This window comes from Nyctereutes procyonoides, unplaced genomic scaffold (genome assembly GCF_905146905.1).
Source record: "Nyctereutes procyonoides isolate TBG_1078 unplaced genomic scaffold, NYPRO_anot_genome, whole genome shotgun sequence".
Classification (NCBI taxonomy): Eukaryota; Metazoa; Chordata; class Mammalia; order Carnivora; family Canidae; genus Nyctereutes; species Nyctereutes procyonoides.
In genome coordinates, this window is record NW_026575146.1 from 8483135 (window position 1) to 8503906 (window position 20772).

The window sequence follows — 20772 nt, forward strand, 5'->3', positions numbered from 1 at the left end:
CCATGAGAAGTAATGTGCAGAGTAGCTATGATTGCTGGAAGCTGATTGATCCAAGAACTGGAGTTATTTTTCAACAAACCATTGTGCCTCTTTCTGCCTCTTTCTTGACATTGACTATGCTTTTAGCAGGGCAAAAGTGATTTGAAATTTTTCTTAGAGTTCAAAATTTAAATTGTGTTCACTTTGCTGAAACGCCATTGGATAATGGAGTAGCAGAAGAGAATACCATGCAAATAAAAGAAGGAAAGGAAAAGGAAATGGAAAAAGCTTTAGAGATGCCATCATCGTGAAAAGATTAGAAAACTAGCCACCAAAAGCCAAGGGCAGGGAAAAGAGCACTTGGAAGTGTCCCTAAAGTTTTCCAAGAGTGGTGAGAGCATTCCTAGTCCATCTCATTACTTGTTAGGATTTTGTTATTAGGAAAATTATTTACTTTCGATCTATTTCTTTTAGATTCTTCCATGTAGTGAGGACTTTTATTTGTCTCTTCATCTTTGTTGTTTCTCTGAAGCATCTCAATTTGGGGAGAATATTAAATGTTTAGGTAAAATTTATGTGTAAATATGCCATTTACATACAAAGATAATGAGGCCCAGCCTGGGAGATTATACCATTAGGATATTATAGTTGCCAATAAAATCAGCATGATTTTGTTTCTTTTTCTCTGTTCTTTTTTTAGTTCCCTGCAAATTTTCACTCAGAATCTTTCCAAATATCAGTTTTGTGAAAAGCACAGTTCTGAGTTCTTTGGGGAAAGCAAAGATGAGAGAGTCTGCATCTTTCTCTCTAGGAAGTCTACAATTAGAGCTGACCCTGTAAATCATACACTGGAAGGGTAGTGTATCTTCTAGAACTGGGGAAAGACTGAGAAAAAGAGTCAGAGACCTTTTTCAAACAACCATTCAATTACTTTTTTCTGAAAGCATGTCACTAATCGTGCACCATCTTGCAGACTCCAGATAGAGATGATATCACTGGTCTGTGTAAACAAGTATAATCAATTCCCATATGATCTGGGATTCCCCATGTATTTTTGACTAAGATCTGTTTCTTCCTGTCAGCTCACATTCAAAGTATAGGTGTTCTTCACATTTTTATTCTATGCAAAGCAGAATTCTTTCACATAGCTGTATGCTTTTGAGTTGATTTGGCTTTCCTATAAATTTCTAGTCCAAAATTTGACTTCTATTGGTACCTAAGCTGGTCACAGATTATGGCCACTCCTCATAATGGTCATGTCAAAGCTAATGGTTGAGTGGGCATCCTAGTCTTCCCGGCCAGTCCTCAGCTAGCCATGTATGGGTCAGATACCAGACAAACTCCACATATCTGACAAATCTTTATGAGAGATTTGAAAGATGAGAAATACATATTTTTGAAGTTTTACCTATTTCATGAATAACTCCTTATTAACAGATTTTGCTCTCTCTCTCTCTTTTAAGATTTTATTTATTCATGAGAGACGCATAGAGAGAGGCAGAGACATAGGCAGAGGGAGAAGCAGGTGCCCTGCGGGAAGCCCAATTCAGGACTTGATCCAAGGATCCCAGGATCGCGACTTGAGCCAAAGGCAGATGCTCAACCACTGTGCCACCCAGGCATCCCAGATTTTGCTTAAGAGTAAATAAACGTGTCTTTTAACATTCTGAATTCATTTTATAATTCATTAAATTAATAATCTTGTTATTTAAAGACTTGCCATTTACCTTCAGTCTTTAAATCCTGATGAATTTTCACATTCTTTAGTTAAATAAGGATATTAATAATTTCCCTTAATAGCTTATGAAGTGAGTCAGTGAAAGTGAGTTATTAAGGCCAACTCCTGTGTGTGTTCTTAAACAGCAGTTGTTGTACTAGGTCTGTATTACAACCTTTTTTCCCCAAGATCTCATCTCAAATGTAGGCAGCATTTGCAATAGTTAGTAACACTCTCTTTGCTTTTCAGTAGTTTTATGAGAGCATTCCAAGCAAAGTGGGGGAAAGGATGAGGAGGTTCCTGTTGTAACGTGATGTGCATGAAAATACCAGTAGCCCTTGGTCACCTGAGAAGTCATTGACTTCCATCCTTTCCCTGTGAAAGGTTCTTCATTTGGCATCCATAGACACACTGAATTCTTAAAAAGAACTGGATTTCAGGGATGGCTGGTGGCTCAGTTGGTTAAGTGTCTGCCTTTAGCTCAGGTAATGATCTCAGGATTGAGCCCCAAGTCAGGCTCCCTGCTCAGTGGGGAATCTGCTTCTCCTTCTCCCTTTGCCCCTCAGCCCCCACTCATGCTTGCTGGCTTTCTCTCTTTCTCTCTCTCTCTCATAAATACATACATAAATATTTATTTATTTATTTATTTATTTATTTATTTATTTTAAAAAAAGAACTGGATTTCAGTATAATTGGTTTTATTTTGTGATTTTTAAATATTTTATTTCATGCATTCAGAACCTTATTCTTTTTTTTTGTTTTAAATTTTTTTTTAATTTTTATTTATTTATGATAGTCACACAGTGAGAGAGAGAGAGGCAGAGACACAGGCAGAGGGAGAAGCAGGCTCCATGCACTGGGAGCCCGACGTGGGATTCGATCCCGGGTCTCCCGGATCACGCCCTGGGCCAAAGGCAAGCGCCAAACCGCTGCACCACCCAGGGATCCCCCAGAACCTTATTCTGAGAAGCAGCCCATGGACTTAAGACTACCAAATTGAACAAAAATGTTTAAGAACCTTGTCATAACTCTGTATGAAGCTATGCATTATAGATGGTGCAACTCATGATCAGGGTATGGGAAGAAAATTTGTCTTCTGTGTAATACTTGGCACTTTAATTAAAGTGGATTGCCTGAGTGGGCTCAGTTGATACCGCATGTGACTCTTGAGCTTGGGGTTGTGAACGAGAGAGTCCCACGTTGGATGTAGAGACTTCTTAAAAAAATAAAATCTTTGAAAAAAATAAAAAAGTAACTAAACGGCAGTGACCATTTATTTGTTGGCCTCCAGTGTTTTCTAAGCAATGTGATAGGCTCTTTATATACTTTTAAGTTGTTACCATAACATAGTGCAGGGATATTATTATCACTCCAACTTTGTAGATAAAGTAACTGTGAAGCCTAGGGCTATTCATTCATTCAAAAAATATTTGTGGAGCATACACCAAGAGAGAGACTGTGCTAGGCACCAGAGATGAAATAATTCACCTAAGGTCATATACCCAGTAAGTGACAAACCTGGTCTCAGCAAAACCCATTACCCCTCCCCTCACACACTGCATCTTCATAACTCATTCTACATTTGAAACATTAAAAATCCTATTGAAAAACATGGAACTCTTAGAAGTTGGCCAACAATTTTCTCTTTATGTAAATGTGAAACATAAATATGTCTTCCTGGACAGTGGTACTTCTGCTCATGCTTTTCTTCAATCTAGTATTGCCTGAGCAAACCAGAGCCCAGTCCATGATTTCTTGGATTAAGCTCCTTCTCTTCTTGGGCCATCACTAATCTTATCATGAGAGAGACAAGAATATATGTCATTTCAGTGATGGCATTTGTGTGTCCTTGTATTCAAGAAAAAAATCTACTCCTCTGCCTTGCTAACTAGTCATAAACTTTATTTCTAACTTGGTAGATGTGCTATTGGTTTGTGTGTTTGTGTTTGGGGGGGTTGTTTTGTTTTTTTCAGTGATCTTAAGATTTTATTTGTGGTTTGAAATACTTAGAACAAGAGATTTTACAATCTTGAAGACAAAATATATTTTCACTGCTAAATGTGAAATAGATTTGTGCTGTGAATCAAAAGAACCACCTTCATGCCCATCTCCAATTCTGGCTCAGTTCCTCTTTCTGAGTTGGAAATAGACATGAGAAGCTGAATGTAACAGTAGAGATATTGGAAGTGTGCTGAGGAATTCTAGTCTATTGTTTCCTGGAGAATTTCCTAACTGCTTCATAGGTGGTAGGAAGAGAGAAACTAGATAGATATAGATATATAGATATAGATAGATGATAGATAGATAGATAGATGATAGATGATGATGATAGATGATGATGATGATAGATAGATAGATAGATAGATAGATAGATAGATAGATAGATGATAGATAGATAGATAGATAGATAGCTAAAATTCTTCCCTTTGGTTTTATGACAGTGTAAGGTAGTAGTTTGGAAATCTGACTACTCCAAAATTGTGGATAGTGTCTTTAATCTTAATTTATACAAATAAAGACAACTTCTATTTAAGAAGAAAAAAAGTAATTCCATTCAACATTCATTTAGTTCCAGGAACTCAAAATAGACAAAGTAATTTTGAGTTTTATTTTCCTCAAATTTTATTCCACACTATTACCTTGCTTGCCAGCTTTGTGAGAAAAAACTGTCCTGTGGCTCTGCTCACTCCCCTCAGGGGAGGGCATGGCCAGCTCCAAGGCTAGCAACCCTTGGAGCAGCTCAGTGACTTTTAGCTCCTCAAAGAGGAAGCTGGGGCAAGGTCTGTTGGGAAGCAGGAGGTGACATCACTGCTAAGACAACCCTGCATTTGCCACTGAAGTGCATTTTCACGAGGCCCGGGGGGTTGGGGGGGGGGTTGTTAGGGAGAACAGAAACTCAGGCCTCCAGCTGCAGGAGGCTCTTCAGAGCTGGGACCCCTGTCTCTCTTCAGGAACCCTTTTGAATTAAAGGAGAGGGACATAGGTGATCTTCTGAAGCTGATCTCCTAATTTGATTATGTGGAAATGTTGTATCACCCTAGGCAGGAATGATCAAAAGACAAAGTATTTCATGCCATTTATGAATTCTTGTTATTGAAAGTATTTTGACAAAAAGTCACATACATAGCCAGAATTGATCTTTTTCAGAATAACAGATGCTTATTTTTCCCTTTTTGAGTTTCTATTTAATGGTGTTGGACATAATAAGTACAAAGAAAGGAAAGCATATGCTAGCCCCATACTGTATTATTATTATTATTATTATTTTACTTTGAAATAGTCTCTTTGATGCACTGGCATTTTTCATAACATTTTTGCCTCTTTTCTCTCTGCATACTCCTTCTAAATGGTACCACCCATCCGCAGTGATTTCAGTTTTTACCTCTTTGCTGATAATACCCAATCGATGACTTGAGGCTGCCCCAGACGTTTTTGTTTTATAGCCTTACTTCAGCAGTCTATTAAGACTTTTCTCCATTATTGCTCCTCAGGAAGTTTAGACTAAACATATTCAAGCTGGTGCTCACTGCCTTCCCCATGAGCCCTCTCTTCCTTATGTATGCCCACCATGGCCAATCACACTGGCCAGACACTTAAGAGATCATTGACCCTTCCCCCTATTTTCATCCCTCAGTTAAATTCAGTTAATTCTCCTTCTTCCTTGCTAATTCAGCAATGGGTCTTTCTATTCATTCTCTTTACCTTCACCCTAGCCAAGAATCCTATTTTTAAAACACTCCAGTGGTTTATCTTTGCCTCAAGGATGAAGCCAAAACTCCTCAGTATCCCCTGGCTTCTGCTTCCTTTGATATTTCTGACCACTTTTCTCTCTATGTTCTGGACCCCTGCATGTCTGGTATAGAGACAGTTTCTGGGTCATGCCATACCTTTGGTCCCTCTGTCACAGTGTCTCTCTTTCCATCAAGTATGCTATCGAGATGCAAATTAGAAATCCCAGGAAGTCTTACATCTCTGGATTAGGTACCAGTCCTGTGTGCTTCTAGTGAGCCCTGGATTGTCCTCCAATGTGGTCTTAGATACTATTTCTCAATCAGTTATTAATTGGATTGTCTTCTCTGATAGCTTTGATTTCAGAGACCAAGATTATTAAATTTTTTTGATCCCATACATCAATCAGTATGTGCCTAACACATAGTAGGTGTTTAAAATAGTGAATCAATTAATTTTTCTGTAATTAATTCATGCTTTTAAATACTCCAAAGAGTACTATATTTAGGAATGTTATTAAATACTTTTCTTTGTAGGAAAAAGATGTAATGAGTATTTAAATTTCACTCTTTGCTCCTTAAAATATTGGGTCTACACATAGATTATACTGAATTTTTAGGACTTAAGTGACATTATATTCAGGAGGACAATTTTCCAGTTAAAGGGAAAGATACATTAATATTTTGTTCTATGATCCTATTTAGACTGATTTTTAGTTAGATTGGAGAATCCAGCAGTTCTATTTCCCAAGTATTCTACTTCCCCATCCAGCACATTCTCTCTTTCTGTCTTTCTCCCTTTCAGTCTCTCTCTTATCTTTCCCTTGCTCATGCTTTCTTCCTATTTCCACAGCAACTATTTCAGTTCTTCACTATGCCCCTCTAACACCCTACCATGTCACCTCCTTATTCTTCAGGGTAGAGGAACTCACCTCTGCTTCACTGAGAAATTGGAGACCTTCCAGGAAGTCCTTCAAATTGCAAAAGATAACTCATTTACATTCATTCATTTTTTTACCTCTTCCCTGCTGTTTATTTGACAAATATTTATTTAAGGACCTTTTTTTTCAACCAAGTACTACATTAAGTCCTGCAGGTATAATATCCTCAAGACATAGTGTCTGTGCTCAATCGGTTTCCTATCTGGTGAGAGATATGAATTAGCAAATAAGCCCTGATACAGAGAAGGGCTACTATAGGAATAAGCACCTAATCCTGATGTTGAGAGTGTTGAAGTCATTAGAAGAGTGTACTTGGAAGAGGGAAAAACATATGTCATAGCCTAAGGAATAACCTTTCCTCAAAGATTGAAGGTGCCCACTGCTCAGATATTTTCCTCAACACATATCATCGTGGTCTTATGACATTTTTCTTGATTCTTCTATAGATTATGACCTTTTTGAGAATGAGAATGTTGTCCCATCTCTGTACGCATACTACCCAGCCTTATGCCAGTTTTATATATACTGGAGATGCTCAATGACATTTGGTGAATGTTGAGCATGACTATGTAAGAGATACAAGTTTACAGTTTGTTATTGTGGGTTAAATTGCATCTCCCCAAAAGATATGTTGAAGTCCTAATCTCTAGTACCTGTGAATTTGACCTTACTCGGAAATAGTATTTGCAGATGTGATCAAGTTAAAATGGGATCATACTCAATTAGTGTGTGTCCTAATTCCACATGACTGGTATTCTTATAAAAAGATAAGAGATACAAAGACATACAGAGAACATCATGTGATGATGGAGGCAGAGACTGAAGTGATGACTCTAAGCCAAGGAATGCCAAGGATTTTTAGCAACACCAGAAGCTAAGAGAAAGGCATAGAACAGATTCTCCCCAATGTCTTTGAGAAAGCATGGCCCTGCTGACACTTTGATTTCAGACTTGTGGCTTCCAGACTATTGTTTCCTGATTTCTGGTTTTGTACCAGTTTGTGGTACTTTATTATAGCAGCTTTACAAAACTAATAGTTTTTTTTATGAGAAAATATTGTGGTTCCTGTTGCAGTCCTTAGGAAGTCATCATTGTTGATAGGACCCAATACCAAGGCAAGGGCCATGTTGAACTAATAAGAAATGAAATAATTCTTGCTTTGAAGGTAATTAGCATTTAGAGAATCTCTCTTATAGGTTCTCCTAGCTACCTACTTTATTTTTAGTATGGTTATTTAATGGCCTGGCAAGATCTGTTGTGCTCATAGAAGGATCCATCATGGGTTAAAGGAAAACAATCTCTGGCTCTCTAATTTCTTTATGGCCTCTCTCTACAGTGGTATATATAAGATCAGTGATAAGTGACTTCAGTTCTGGGATGGAAGAGGCTGAAATAATTCTTTCTCCTTTATTTTGTTGTTTGTTCTCTCTGGGGCTGAAATTTGTGTAGCTTAATGGTAAGAATGTAAGAGGTGAGTTGTGGGAAGACTGGAAGGGAGGAAGCAAACTTTTCTAAAGCCATTGCCTATGTGCTTGTGAGACTCTCAGGTCCCTACTGGCCTCAGACTTGGGACTGCCAACCCCTTCTTGGTATGGGGTCCTGTACCTTGTTCTCTGTTTCTCAGAGGCAGTATTGTTATGTGATTTGATACTCAGCATTTCTATTACTTCTGGGTGTTTTTGCTTTGGAAGACTCCCATTTTAACATTCTGAATTTAAGTAAAACAAAGAGAGAATAAGCCTCTGTTTTGCTCATAATTCATTCTAGAACTAGATGTCCCTGGGTCATTAGTAATAACAGGTGTTCCTCTAGCAAACGAGTGTGTATGTACGTCAGAAACCTAAGACTGTAAGATGATCATCAATTCTGGTTCCATTGAGGGGCTTAGGCAGGGTGGTGGTGGGAAGAAATCATCATTGTCCATTTGTTTGAGGGACTTGCTTAAAAAGAATTGTCTGCTCCCCTCTCAGTCTTTGTGTTGACATTTGTAGTGTTTCCCGGGAGCATACAGTTATCCGGAAAACTCATGCTGATGACAATGACAATAGTATTTGAAATGCTTCTGTAGGTCTGCTTCTAGGTAGACAGGAAAAAAAAATGTATGTTCCAAGGTACAAGTGCTTGTTGACTTTTCAAACACAGCCAATCCATGTTTTTTATGAGGGAACCCAGTGCCGCTCCCAAGTGCTGGCCTTCCTGTGCATTTGCCAAGCACGTCAAAGGACAGGCTTGAGTACTTTATAGTTTATTAATTTTTTTCCTCCTTTAGTTTGCAATATACTCTCAGAAACTGGAAAATAATTTCTTTTACTCTTTTCCCCTTCTGCATTTAAGCCAAAATTGATTTTTTTGAGCTTATAAGGAAAAAAATTAAGCTAGAGTTAATACTGTTGCCCTTGCTGAATAAAAATAAAAGACTAGTTTACCTTCATGCTGTGCTGTATCAGAGTAAAGATCTTTTCTGTCCCTTCAAGGGGGATTTTGACAAGACAGAGTAAAAAAATGTATACTGTCAATAGAGAATAATTGTAGCCAATATAAGAAGTAATAGAATTGTTTATTTGGTGGTTGGAGGGAATGGTTTTTTGTGTGTGTTTCAAAAATTGGGAAACTAGGAGACACTCTTAAATCCATCAGCTTCTCCAGAACTCTTCTCAAATGCTTATTGTCATGACAACCATCTCTTCATAAACCAAGGCTCTGAGTGTAATACAGATGGGGTTGGTAACAAGGTAGAGTTGCCATCTGCTTTGTTTTCTCTGAGGGACATTTTTTTTGATCCCCACATCTGATCCTGATATCTAAAAGTCTTGACTTATTTTTCTTTTTGGAATCAGATATGGTTGTAAGATTAATTCTTTTCTTCTGACAAACCACTTCCTTATCTGTCATCATATAACTTACTTATTGTTAAATGGAAAGAAAAAAAGGGGGGGATAATTATGTGTGTGTAAAAGCAAACATATATTTTAATGATTTATTTCTCTAGCTACTTGGCAAAGTCTGATATATGAGGTGCATTGTAATTCAATACTACAGTCAAAAATAAGTCCAGAAAAAGTAAGAGTAAGGTGGTAATTATCCAAGGAAACAGGTACAATTGTTTTTGCCTTTGAATATTCTATTAATGTCCATGCTTCCTAACAGTAGGGCTACATGCAATCTGTAGTAAGCTCTGTTGTCTTACTTTCCAGCAAAAGGAGCACATCAGGTCTTTAGAAGGGGAAAATCTTTCCTTATTATTAAATTTAGAGAGAAATTTGCAGAATGAATAAATGCTTACATGAGGGATGCAGCCCAGTAGTTTCCTCTACCCTTTCCTAAAGATGCAATGACATATTCAAAACTGAAAGCATCATTTTTATAAAGAAAATATTCACCATTTCACAAGTTCATACTTGCCATGATCAGAATTAAGATATGTACAGCCTTAGAAAAATAAGAAAATAGGTGTCTGACCATTTAAGGGTGTTGTCAATGAAATTGCTAAAGAAAGGTTAAGGGAAATATTTTATGAAGTTTTATTTATGATCAAGAATAATTTACTTCTTTGCATTATAATTATTTTACATATGCTACAATATATAATCCTAAATTTTAAGATCCTTGAGGTGCTTTTCAGTATAGCTCTACTTTTCTTACTAATCAGAGATGTTCTATAATTACCTCTTTAGATCAGACACAATTTATTTCCATATACTTTCTTCATATCCTATGTGTTGATGTGTAAAAATAATCAAATACTGGTAGGTAAATAAAATGTAACCTATAATATTGGTAGGTAGGTAAGTAAAATGTAACCTATAGTATATCACACACACAAATACATACTTAGAAACATGTATGGTAACTAAAGAATAAATATGGCCTAATGTCCAGAGCAGGGAAACAATGCTAGAAAATTTTTGAAGTAGATTCTGAATATGCTTCCATGGGTAAGTCTAATAATTTTTTGAAGGAGTGTTATATGGGAGGTAATTCCTTGAATATAGTGTGGGGGATGGTGGTTAAAGTCCAACAATGGTTGATGTGCCTGGATGGCTTGATCAGTTAAGGTTCCAACTCTTGATTTTGGCTCAGGTCATGATCTCAAGGTTGTGGTATTGAGTCCATGCTCAGCACTCAGTGGAGAGACTGCCTGAGATTCTCTCCCTCCTCCACTCTGCCCCTCCCCTCACTTGCATAATCATGCACTCTCTTTCTTCTCTCTCTCAAATAAGTAAATCTTAAAAAAAAAAAAAAAACAGATTAAACAACAGTTGAGTTGGTGATGATGTCATAAATGTCTTCATTATATTATGTCAGAACATGGTACTTTTGTCAGTCTTCAGAGTCAAGATTGGCAAGTTTGGGGATTTATATAGATATCATGATATCATCTGCAATTCTTTTAACATATGATCATCTTAATAAGCAATTTTCAAGATATACACCATTCATTTTAAAAGGCACTTTTTCTGTTTACTTTTAAAACTCTGTCCTGAATTGTTCAACCTCTACTCACATTAATTGGCTGTCAACTATGCTAAATGTGACATATTTTTAAAATATCAAAATTTTCACATTCAGTTCTTTACTTACCACTGGTTTTTATTGCTGAGCATTGCCTAGAGAACACTGTTTTATTTCCCAAGGCAGGTAGTCACCACAGGGCAAGTTTCATTCTATCTCAAGGCAAATAAGGGCAGCAAACACTGTGGAAGTCTGCTGAGTGCAGTAGAAAACCATCAACCGTTTATATGGGGGTATACAAATACAGCTGCATTCTGGATTTGCTAAACATCTTGAAATGCTTTGAGTGTAATAAAACCCCAAACGTGCTTTCTTTTCTCATTTCTTTGCATATGTATTTTAGGAGAAATATAATCCACATGCTCTTGTTCCTTCCACTTTTAAATCATGAAAATGTTGTTTTGTAAGAGCTGTTTGATGTCCAGGAAGTCTTTTATCCTTTTTATTAGGTTATTTTTGTGTATGAATAAAGAGCAAAATATAAACAGAAAACACAACATGACTTAGGCAGGGCAAACACAAAGTGCCCAATTTAAGTTTGAAGCTCTAAATCTAAAATATTTTGAAACAAAACATTTCTCTTGGTGCTTTGTAAAAGTTGTGTTCCCTTCTATTAGGAAGAAGTTCCAGGCCTGTTGGGATGAATAGGAAGGAGAAGAAATATTCACTGAATAGGACTCTGGTACTCGGGGACATCTGGCAACTCCTTAATTTTTACAATAACCCGAAGTGGTAGGTCAGTCCATTTGCATTTTACAGATGGGAAGAGCTTTCAGAGATCTTAAGTAACTGGCCAGGGGCCACAGAAGAATTTCAAGCCAGGCCTACTTGACTCTTCAGCTAATACTCTTTTCATTACTTTTATCCTCCTCATTCCGTTGGGAGGATGAGATGGGGGGGGGGTTGTATCCTCCTGATAATAAAAAAAATACCAAGTTGGAAATACCTCATACTCAGGCCTGAGAATTGAGGGCTGTTGTAGCTTCAGGAAAATGTCAGCTTGGTATTGGCAAGGTGGATGTCTATTAGTATGGTGATAAGAGCATTGGATAAGTGGTATTATGGCAGAAGGGGGCCTGTGCACACTCCCCTTTATTATAGCAGAGGAAAGCTGAATACACACAGACATGGTGATGTAGAGCAGGCTGGGGAGAGGCCTATGCTCTTGCATTGTGATTCAATATTTCTAAACAACTGATAATCTTTTGCCATTTATTGCAGTTTGTAACAGTGGTATATATTTGGTCAGAGTGTTGCATGACAATATTTAAATAGATTCAGCTCGTTTCTTAAAACAATTTTTCAGTGCTTATGTGTTATTGGATATAGCTTAAAGTGGTACAGAATGGGAATCACAGTTTTAATGGGTCTCTCTATAATGGGACTGCATAAAAGGAGAATCTAAGGTTTTATTTGAGGTGGGAGATCATACCATGGGGCACATGTCCATAGTATGACATCAGGTGACCATTTCTTGAAGAAAAAGAGAAAAAATTACAAATGAAGAGCATGCGGACCGCTTAGCATTTGAACCGGGATCTCGGTTCCTCTGGTATTATCTGTTCTATAGGCTTTCTCCCAGAAATCCCAAATTTTGTTCAGCTTGTAGCTGTCTTTATGCTACAGTCTCATGTTCCATTCTTCTCTCCCCTTTCCCCTACCGCCTACTCTTCCTCTCCCTCCCTCCTTCTTTTTCCGCCCACCCCCTCTTCTCCTTCTTTGCTGAATCTTTGGCATCCAAAGGAAGAGATGAATTATTTAAATCTTCTGTTGAATTAAAGCAATCTAAAAAGAGTTTAATAGGCAATTTCATAAATGACATTCTGGAGAACACTGGGGTCATTGTATGACTGAGAACATGATTAATTTTTTCTGAAGGTCAGGAAACTAATATTTTTTCCAGCGGATTTACTAAGGGAACCAACTACCTGTGATTTACCTTTTACCTCACTGCAGTGCAGAACTTTACAAGTGTTCATATTATATTAGTCGTTTTGCTCAAGGATCTCAGTACACTTTCAGTGTCATTTCTGAGAGCCTTGTTGTACCCCACAAGGGAGGCTGAGGCTTGACAGATTGCCTGTGTGCCAAGGCAAATTAAGTAATTTTTTTTGCAGTCTCCAACAGAGTGGTAAAGAGGGTTTAGGATCTCCTGAGCCCCAAGGGAAGGAGGAGGACATGTCATGAGCTCTCTTCACAGTTAAACCTAAGATAAAAATCTTGGAGGGAAAACAGTTTATAATGGAGGACAGAAGGATAGAATGTATTTATGTGATGATGAAACTGGAGATAATAAGCTGGTTGTATGTATAGGGGGTTATTTCTCTGGGAAAGAGACCTCCCTCAACTTCATTAGATCCTTGCTCACACAGTGGGTGGGGAGTAGGAGCTAAGGCGTTTCTGTTTCCAGGATAGCCCATCCCCAGGATACTCTATTACTAAATCTGTGAATGTTTCACTGTCACTGTCGCTAAAATGGGAGTCCCCAAGTGATGGGAGGTGAATCATCTCTCACTATGTCACCCATAAAAATATCTGTCACTGATGCCTCTATCCATATCCTGTAAATGCTGCTCCCTTCCATCTTCATTTGGTAACACTTTCAAGTGTTCAAGAAAGACCTTGTTGAATGTCTCTAAATTATTATAGCAGATCCAGCTGAAATTGCACATTAGATCATTCCTCTTTTTTATAAGGAAAATAACCAAGGGTTGAAACTCGATGTCTATAGATAGATAATATAATTTTATTTGGGATTTAGTACATTATTTGTCTCCTCCATTGGCTATGAATTGAGAGTCTTTAATGAACAGTCTTCAGTAGTCTTCACATTCATTGAGAAGGTGGATTGATAGTCATCTCTGGACCTCCACTGCTGTCTCCAGGAACTTGCAGAGGACACTATGCAAGAGATTCAGTGACCCTTTCTGAGGGCAGTATGCATAGCTGGGAAAGAGAACTAAAGAGACCATTTATTTTTGAGAGATCTACATCATCTCAACAGAAGGGCCTAGCAATTCTATTGGACTCAGACTGAAAACTATTGCTAACAGACATATTTCAGAAAGATTTCATAATCACCAGACTTGTGTGGTACAAATGGTTATGGTGAGCTTCTGAGGTTCCCAAGAGACCACTAAAACTGTCAGGCTTAAATAGCACTGAAGTTTTGAAGTGAGAATTAAAAAGTATGATTCAGTTTGATATGTAAGGCTCCTACCAGAAAATACTCCTTTGGTTTTCCAAAATCAAGTGGTTATGTGGCCAGCTGTGGTTCTCTCGAAAGATACTTCCAAATCTCATCCTGTGTGATTGTTTGAGGTTTCTGGAAGGTATTGGAGAGTGTGGTGTACGTGTCATCATGGATGACATTATCACGTGATTATATTTTTTCCCATATAAAACAGCGAATGCCATAAAAGAAGACTTCACTTTTTTTTTTTAGATTTATTTTTTATTTTAGAGAGGGAAAGAGAAAGGGAGCAAGTGAGAGCATGGTGGGGAGGGGCAGAGGGAGAGGGAGAGAGAGAGAGAGTCTCAAGCAGACTCCACTCTAAGTGCAGAGCCTGATGCAGCGTTTGATCTCACAACTCTGAGATCATGACCTGAGCTGAAAACAAGAGTCAGTCACTCAACCCAGTGCACCACCCAGGTGCCCCAGAAGACATCACTTTTGAATATTAACATTTCTGAAAGTGAGTTTAATTGACAATGTCCATTTACATTTCTTTTATGAGATTTTACCCAAAAGATTGGGGTAAAATCTTATAGAATTAAAACTTCCTTGAGAGCTTTCCTTTTAAGTACTACTTACTGGAGTCAATTTATCCCATTAGACATTGGGCATTGAGAGAAAGAAACAGTTCCCATTTCCTCAGGCAGTGTTTCTTCCAGAACAAGGTTAGTCCATTTTGACCCAGTGTACTTTAGAGGCAAATAGTTGCAGGTTGTACAGATACCCGTTCCTTTTTCTATCCAAGAGTCCTGAAACCCAGTCACTGTGTTTTTAATCTTTTAGTTTTTTTTTCTTTAATGAACAGAACTACTAATTTTTTCTCCAGTTGCAAACCCTGCTTTATGTGAGACCCACTTTTTCCAATGGGAAGACACCTGCTCTGAGGAAGTCTACACTGTTATGGGCCTTGGAATGGTTAATTAATTGGTGTAGGAAAAGGTGCAACAAATTGGATTTTAAAAAGCAGAATTTGATAGAATCATGCATCTGGTGCTTCTAATGAATACAAAACCTAGCAGGATTTACAGATACTTGCATAATTAACTTGAATATAATGTATGATAGCTATCTGTTAGAAGAAGCACATGAAAAAATGCACAGCATCATTAGTCATTAGGGAAATGCAAATTAAAACCACAGAGCCAGTGTGATACCTCTGTTCACCTACTAGACCATCTATTATTAGAAAGACTGACCGTACCAACTCTCCATGAGGATGGGAGCAACTAGTGCTCTCATCCATTGCTGATGGGAATAGAAAATGGACAATTTCACAATTTCTTAAAAAGTGAAATACACATCTACTGTAAGATCCAGCCAATGGACTCTTAGATATTTACCCCCAAAACTGAAAGCGTATGTTCATACAAAAAATTAGTACATAGATTGCTCATAAAAGCTTTATTTGTAATAGCCACAGACTGGAAACAATCTAAATGTCCAATGAAAGGATAAGCAAATTGTATTTATTTGTTGTATATATCGACACAATGGGCAATAAAAAGAATCAGCTATTCATGCATGGAAGATCACGGGTAAGTGTCAAAATAATTATGCTGAGTTATAAAAGTCAGACAGAAAGGTGAGAGACTCTTAGGAATTAAAGTAGTAACAGTGGGACTATAGAAAAGAGAGGAAGAATTTTAGTGTTACTTCGAAGATAGAATTGATGAGTTTGATTAGGGGATGATGACTGCAGGGGGGTCATAGACTCTGAGATCTTTCTCTAGTTGGGGTTTCTCGATGTGGATAGTCACTTATTTAGTAGTAATAATGGCCCATCCGTGTATCAGAAATGATGAACTAATTGTTTAGTGCTGATCCTGTGGTAGCTTCAAGACCCCCAAAGGGAAAGATACAGTAGGCAACCATTCATCCTTGACTGCTTTGAGAAATAAATTTATGTTTTGGCTTTTTATAAACATAACCATTATGTAGCTAATAATAGTATAAATTAGTGAGAATGAATAAAGGAGAGGACACAGGAAAAGGGATTTCTAGAACCAGTCTCATGGATGACTGAGAACAAAGGGTTGAAAGCAGAGGGAGAGAGGAAGGATATAGCCTGTGATATGACTGGTAGCTGATTTGGAAAGCAGCAAGATTTATGGTCATCTTGTTCATTTAATGCCTGTCACTCTGGCAGATTTTCATTTGTGTGGTTGTATTTATTTAGTTTTTGATCCAAATTCTATAATTAATTGCAGCTCGTAAGAGGTGGTCAAGGGCACAAGTTCTGAAGATTATATTCTCATCTCTGATCTTAACAAATGTATAAGCTCTCTGAACATCTGTTTTCTTACCTGTAAAAAGACATCCCCACCAATTTCTACCTCTTAGAGTTATTGTATTAATAAAGAAAAGAAAATGTGCAGGAAATACTTAGCATTGCTTCAAGACCATGGTAATGGCTCAGTAAATTGATCTTCCTGTTCTTCTTCCTCTTCCTCCTCCCCCTTTCCCCTTCTACTCCTGCTTATTGTTGTTGTTGTTGTTGTTATTATCATTAGGCATCCACCGTATTGTTAGTGTTGATTTGGAAAAGCTTTCATCTCCCATTAAGGCCTTTGGCAAACAAGGACACATTAGTGTTTATTACCAGAAGTATTTACGATGTCACTTTATTCATCTGATTCATTTTCTCCCAAGATATTTATTTACACGTACTGTTTCATTAGCCTTTCTTTTACACAGTGTGAAAAAAAAAAGAGCATGGCCTAGTGATGAAGCAAATAAATAGAAATTTAGTGACTTTGGTCTTGCCCTTGCTCCAATTCCTGTTTGGTTTAAGGCCAGTAGTTTAAATTTCTTGTACGTAAATATATTCAACTGAATCAGAAGTGAAATATAGTAATCACATAGAGCTATTAGAGATGTCTAAGTAAAAAAAGATGTCTAAGATCTTTTAGACAAAAGATCTTAGACAAGTTTTAACATTATTTAAGTACAGAACTTTATAGGAAACTAAATGGGTTGTATAAGTTAGTATATTTCTATAGATACGACACTAAGGTACTTAGAAACTTAAATACTACTTTAAAGTTCCTTGATATACTAGGTATAAAAAAAGTTACTTGACTTTCCTATTAAGTGTGCTTCCATTACATGTCATACAATGTATTAGAAAACAGACCTCACCAGTTCAAATCCCCAGTTGCATTCATTTCACTAGTAATGATGACTTTTAATTTTAAGTCAGCAAGCTTTTCTTGTCTTGTTTTAGGCTTTGTTGATTTGAGCCTCCATGATCAGGTCCACCTTCTGGAATGTGCTTGGCTAGAGATCCTGATGATTGGACTTGTCTGGCGCTCCATGGAGCATCCAGGGAAGCTCCTCTTTGCTCCTAACTTGCTCCTAGACAGGTAAGTGACCTGGCTGTAGCTTGGGGAAGTACATCTTTTATAATCACCAGTTTATTCCTAAAACTTTTATTCAGTACTCCGTGAAGCACCCAAGAACTTTGTCTGATATGTTTACATTACAAAGGAGTGAATTTGGGAGATGTGGTCTAGAGAAGTTCACGGAAACATAAGGACAACTTTCTGCTAGATATCTCTAGGATAACATCTGCTAGATGATGCTAGGCCATCAATAATCAAGCATCCTTAGAGGAATTCTGATATATAATTTACATATTATAGGTACATATACATATAAAATATGTTTGCATGTATATACACTATGTATGTGTGTATATATGAATCTATATAACTGTGGACTCTAATTTTCTAACTTTGCCTTCATCTTGTGTTACATATATTTTTAAAAAAGGATATCCCCCCTTAACTAAGGTCTCTTTTGACCCATGTATACCCAAACTACAATAGCCTCTTCATTTCCTTCTCTAATTTTCCTATCAGTTAAATGAGGAAATTTGACCAGCATTCTGAAGGCCACATCCAGTTCTATGAATTCATAAAAGCTACTTGTTTATTTTCAAAAGTGAAGATCTCTGTTTTCAAATATGTTACCTTATTTAATGTATTGTATTTCAGTTGACTTAGAATGTGGGTCCTATTGTTTCCTTTTTGGGGGGATCATTGCTTAAAGAAATAGGATTTAGACATGCTACATCAGCTATCACTGATGGAGTCCCTCCTTGGCACCAGTCACTATGTTCAATATTTTATATACCTGATGTCATTTAAACATCATAGCACACCTGAGAAGCTTATCAGTCTCACATGACTAGAAAGAAGCCAAGTTTCATAGTCATTCTGCTACTCGCAGACAGCATCAAACTAGCCAATGGTGAAACTAAGATTGGAATTCAAGATCTACCTGGTTCAGTACTATCCTGCCTCTGTCCTGTGCTCATGTTCTTCATCCTCTTTCTTGGTCAGTGATGCCTCCTTTGGCTTCCAGGCATACCTCACATTTGTGGGCCACATAACAATTTGAATGGTAAAGGACCATCTCCTAAGTCTTTCTTGCAAACTTCCTCTGCCTCTGTTCAGCAGTCCGAGGCTGCCAGGTTGCTTGTGATGCATCCTTCCATATTCCTTTGTTTTGGAGCACCACAATATCTCCCCATCTCTTGTCTCACTCCAGGTTTCCCTACCCCTGGCAAGTCCTCTGGAGCAGAGTCACAGCAAAGTTTAAGTACTGGAGAATTATACAAGTATTGGTTACTGCTTTTCATTTTGTGTTTCATGGCTTTAGAAAAACAGTGATGATCCTGTTCAAGAAGCAGATTTTGCTGCTTGTGGAATAGATTCCCATATTAGAGTTTAGCCAAATTTTGGGGGATGACCACTAGTCTTGCTCCTTAGAACTGCACTCACACTGTATTCTGTGTCTTTTAGAGGTTGTCTCTACTGTTCCATTTCCTTTCTTTCCCTTCCCCTTGTTTCTCTTGTCTTGCCATTTCCCCCCCTTCCACTCCTTTTTTTGTTGTTTCCTTTGTCTCTTCTTTCTTTCTCTTCTTCTCATCCACCTCTTCCTCTTCCTCCCTGTCCCTTCCTCCTCTTCCTCTGACTTCTTCTTTCTTAATTTTCTTGTGTTACAGTCATGTGGTTCTGTGATTGAGTTATAACAAATTTGCAGACTACATACAATGCTTCCCTGCTACACACTGGAATGTATCTTTAATACTTCATTTTTTTGGATGTTCATAACTGATCTTCTCCATGATGCCCCATTTCATCCATATCTTTTTTCTTGGATCCACACTTCCTGAAAAGTCATCATGTCATTGCATGTTAAATATGAAAGGGTTGGGGCACCTGCCTGGCTCAGTTAGTAGAGCACATGACTCTTGATCTTGGGGTCATGAGTTTGGGTTCCATGGTGGGGGGAGAGTTTACTTAAAATAAATGTGAAACAATTTGTGACATTACTCCATCTCAAAGAATTCATTTTGTAAAGGAGGTGATGATATAGCTTAGGATTTTGTCAGCTACCTGCTTCTTTTTTTTTTAAGATTTTATTTATTTATTCATGACAGACACACAAACACAGAGAGAGAGAGTAGGCAGAGAGAGAAGCAGGCTCCATTCAGGGAGCCTGACGTGGGACTCGATCCCAGGTCTCCAGGATCACACCCCAGGCTGAAGGCGGCGTTAAACCTCTGGGGCACCGGGGCTGCCCCAACTACCTGCTTCTCTTTCTTTTCCATGCATTCTCATTGTGGTTAATGCTCTCTCAAATTTCTTACTGCAGTATGAAATGAAAGTTCTCATTTCCCTCTGTTCCTTCAATTCCAGATTGGAAGTTCTCCCCTAAACCAAGATTTCTCAACTTCTGCACTACCAACATTTTTAGCGGGTTCATTCTTTCCCATAGTGACCATCCTGTACATTTTAGGTTGTTTAACAGCATCCTTGGACCCTACCTCCTAGAGGCTCATAACACTCCCTCTCCCCAGTGATCACAACCTCAAATGTCTCTAGACATTTCTATACATGCCCTGTGTGTGTGGCAGGAGGGGAGGTGCAATATTGACCCTGATTGAGAACAATTCTTCTAGACTTCTACTTCAGTGCCCTATAAGGTCTTCAGATTCACCATATCCCTCATTGAATGCATTATCTTCTTTATCCATTTTGTTCTTTTTCTTTATTTTCTGTGTTTGTGACATCAACATCATATGGGCACTGAAGCTTCTTGACTCACCTTTAGTTGGCTCTTTCTATTCCTTAAAAGAAACTGTCTAGACTTCTTATCTTGATAATCATGACTCTCTCTTATGACTCTCTAAACAAACATCTGCAGAGACGGTCAGATGCTGTGAATGAGGAAGGCCAGTGGGTGTGAGTCCAAAAGGCAGTGACGGGGATTAAGTGAATTTAGTGAGCTCTTGTCCAGGCTAAAAACACCCAGTTACTGAATTCAACTCAAGAGGCATAAACATAACTACACACTTCAGGATTTTCATCAAGTTTTCCTCAAAGGTCCTCTGCCTTTAGGATTCCTTGTCAGCAACTTATCCATTCTTTCTGGCGCATTTCACATATACTCTTCCATTAAACCCTTCACACTCACTCCTCAGCAGGTAAAGAGGATCTTTCCTTGGCCTCTGTTCTTGTGTGTGGTCTGCTCCCAGTCCCGTTCCACCATGTATACACTGATTGTGTGTCTTTTCTTCCTCACCAACTCATAGGCTTCCTGTGGGCAGGAACCAGAGCTTGTTCATATTTTTGTTTTCTCCAACGTACAAAG

General features: G+C 37.9%; 1 protein-coding gene across 2 annotated transcripts in view; it reads left to right on the forward strand.

The window, feature by feature from the left end:
- ESR1 (estrogen receptor 1) overlaps positions 1-20772 on the forward strand; it is a 276934-nt gene that overhangs the window by 179603 nt on the left and 76559 nt on the right. For both annotated transcript variants that reach the window (XM_055311110.1, XM_055311109.1), the window contains exon 6: positions 17336-17474. In XM_055311110.1, the coding sequence (XP_055167085.1) occupies positions 17336-17474 (139 nt within the window). The remainder of the gene's footprint in view (positions 1-17335; positions 17475-20772) is intronic.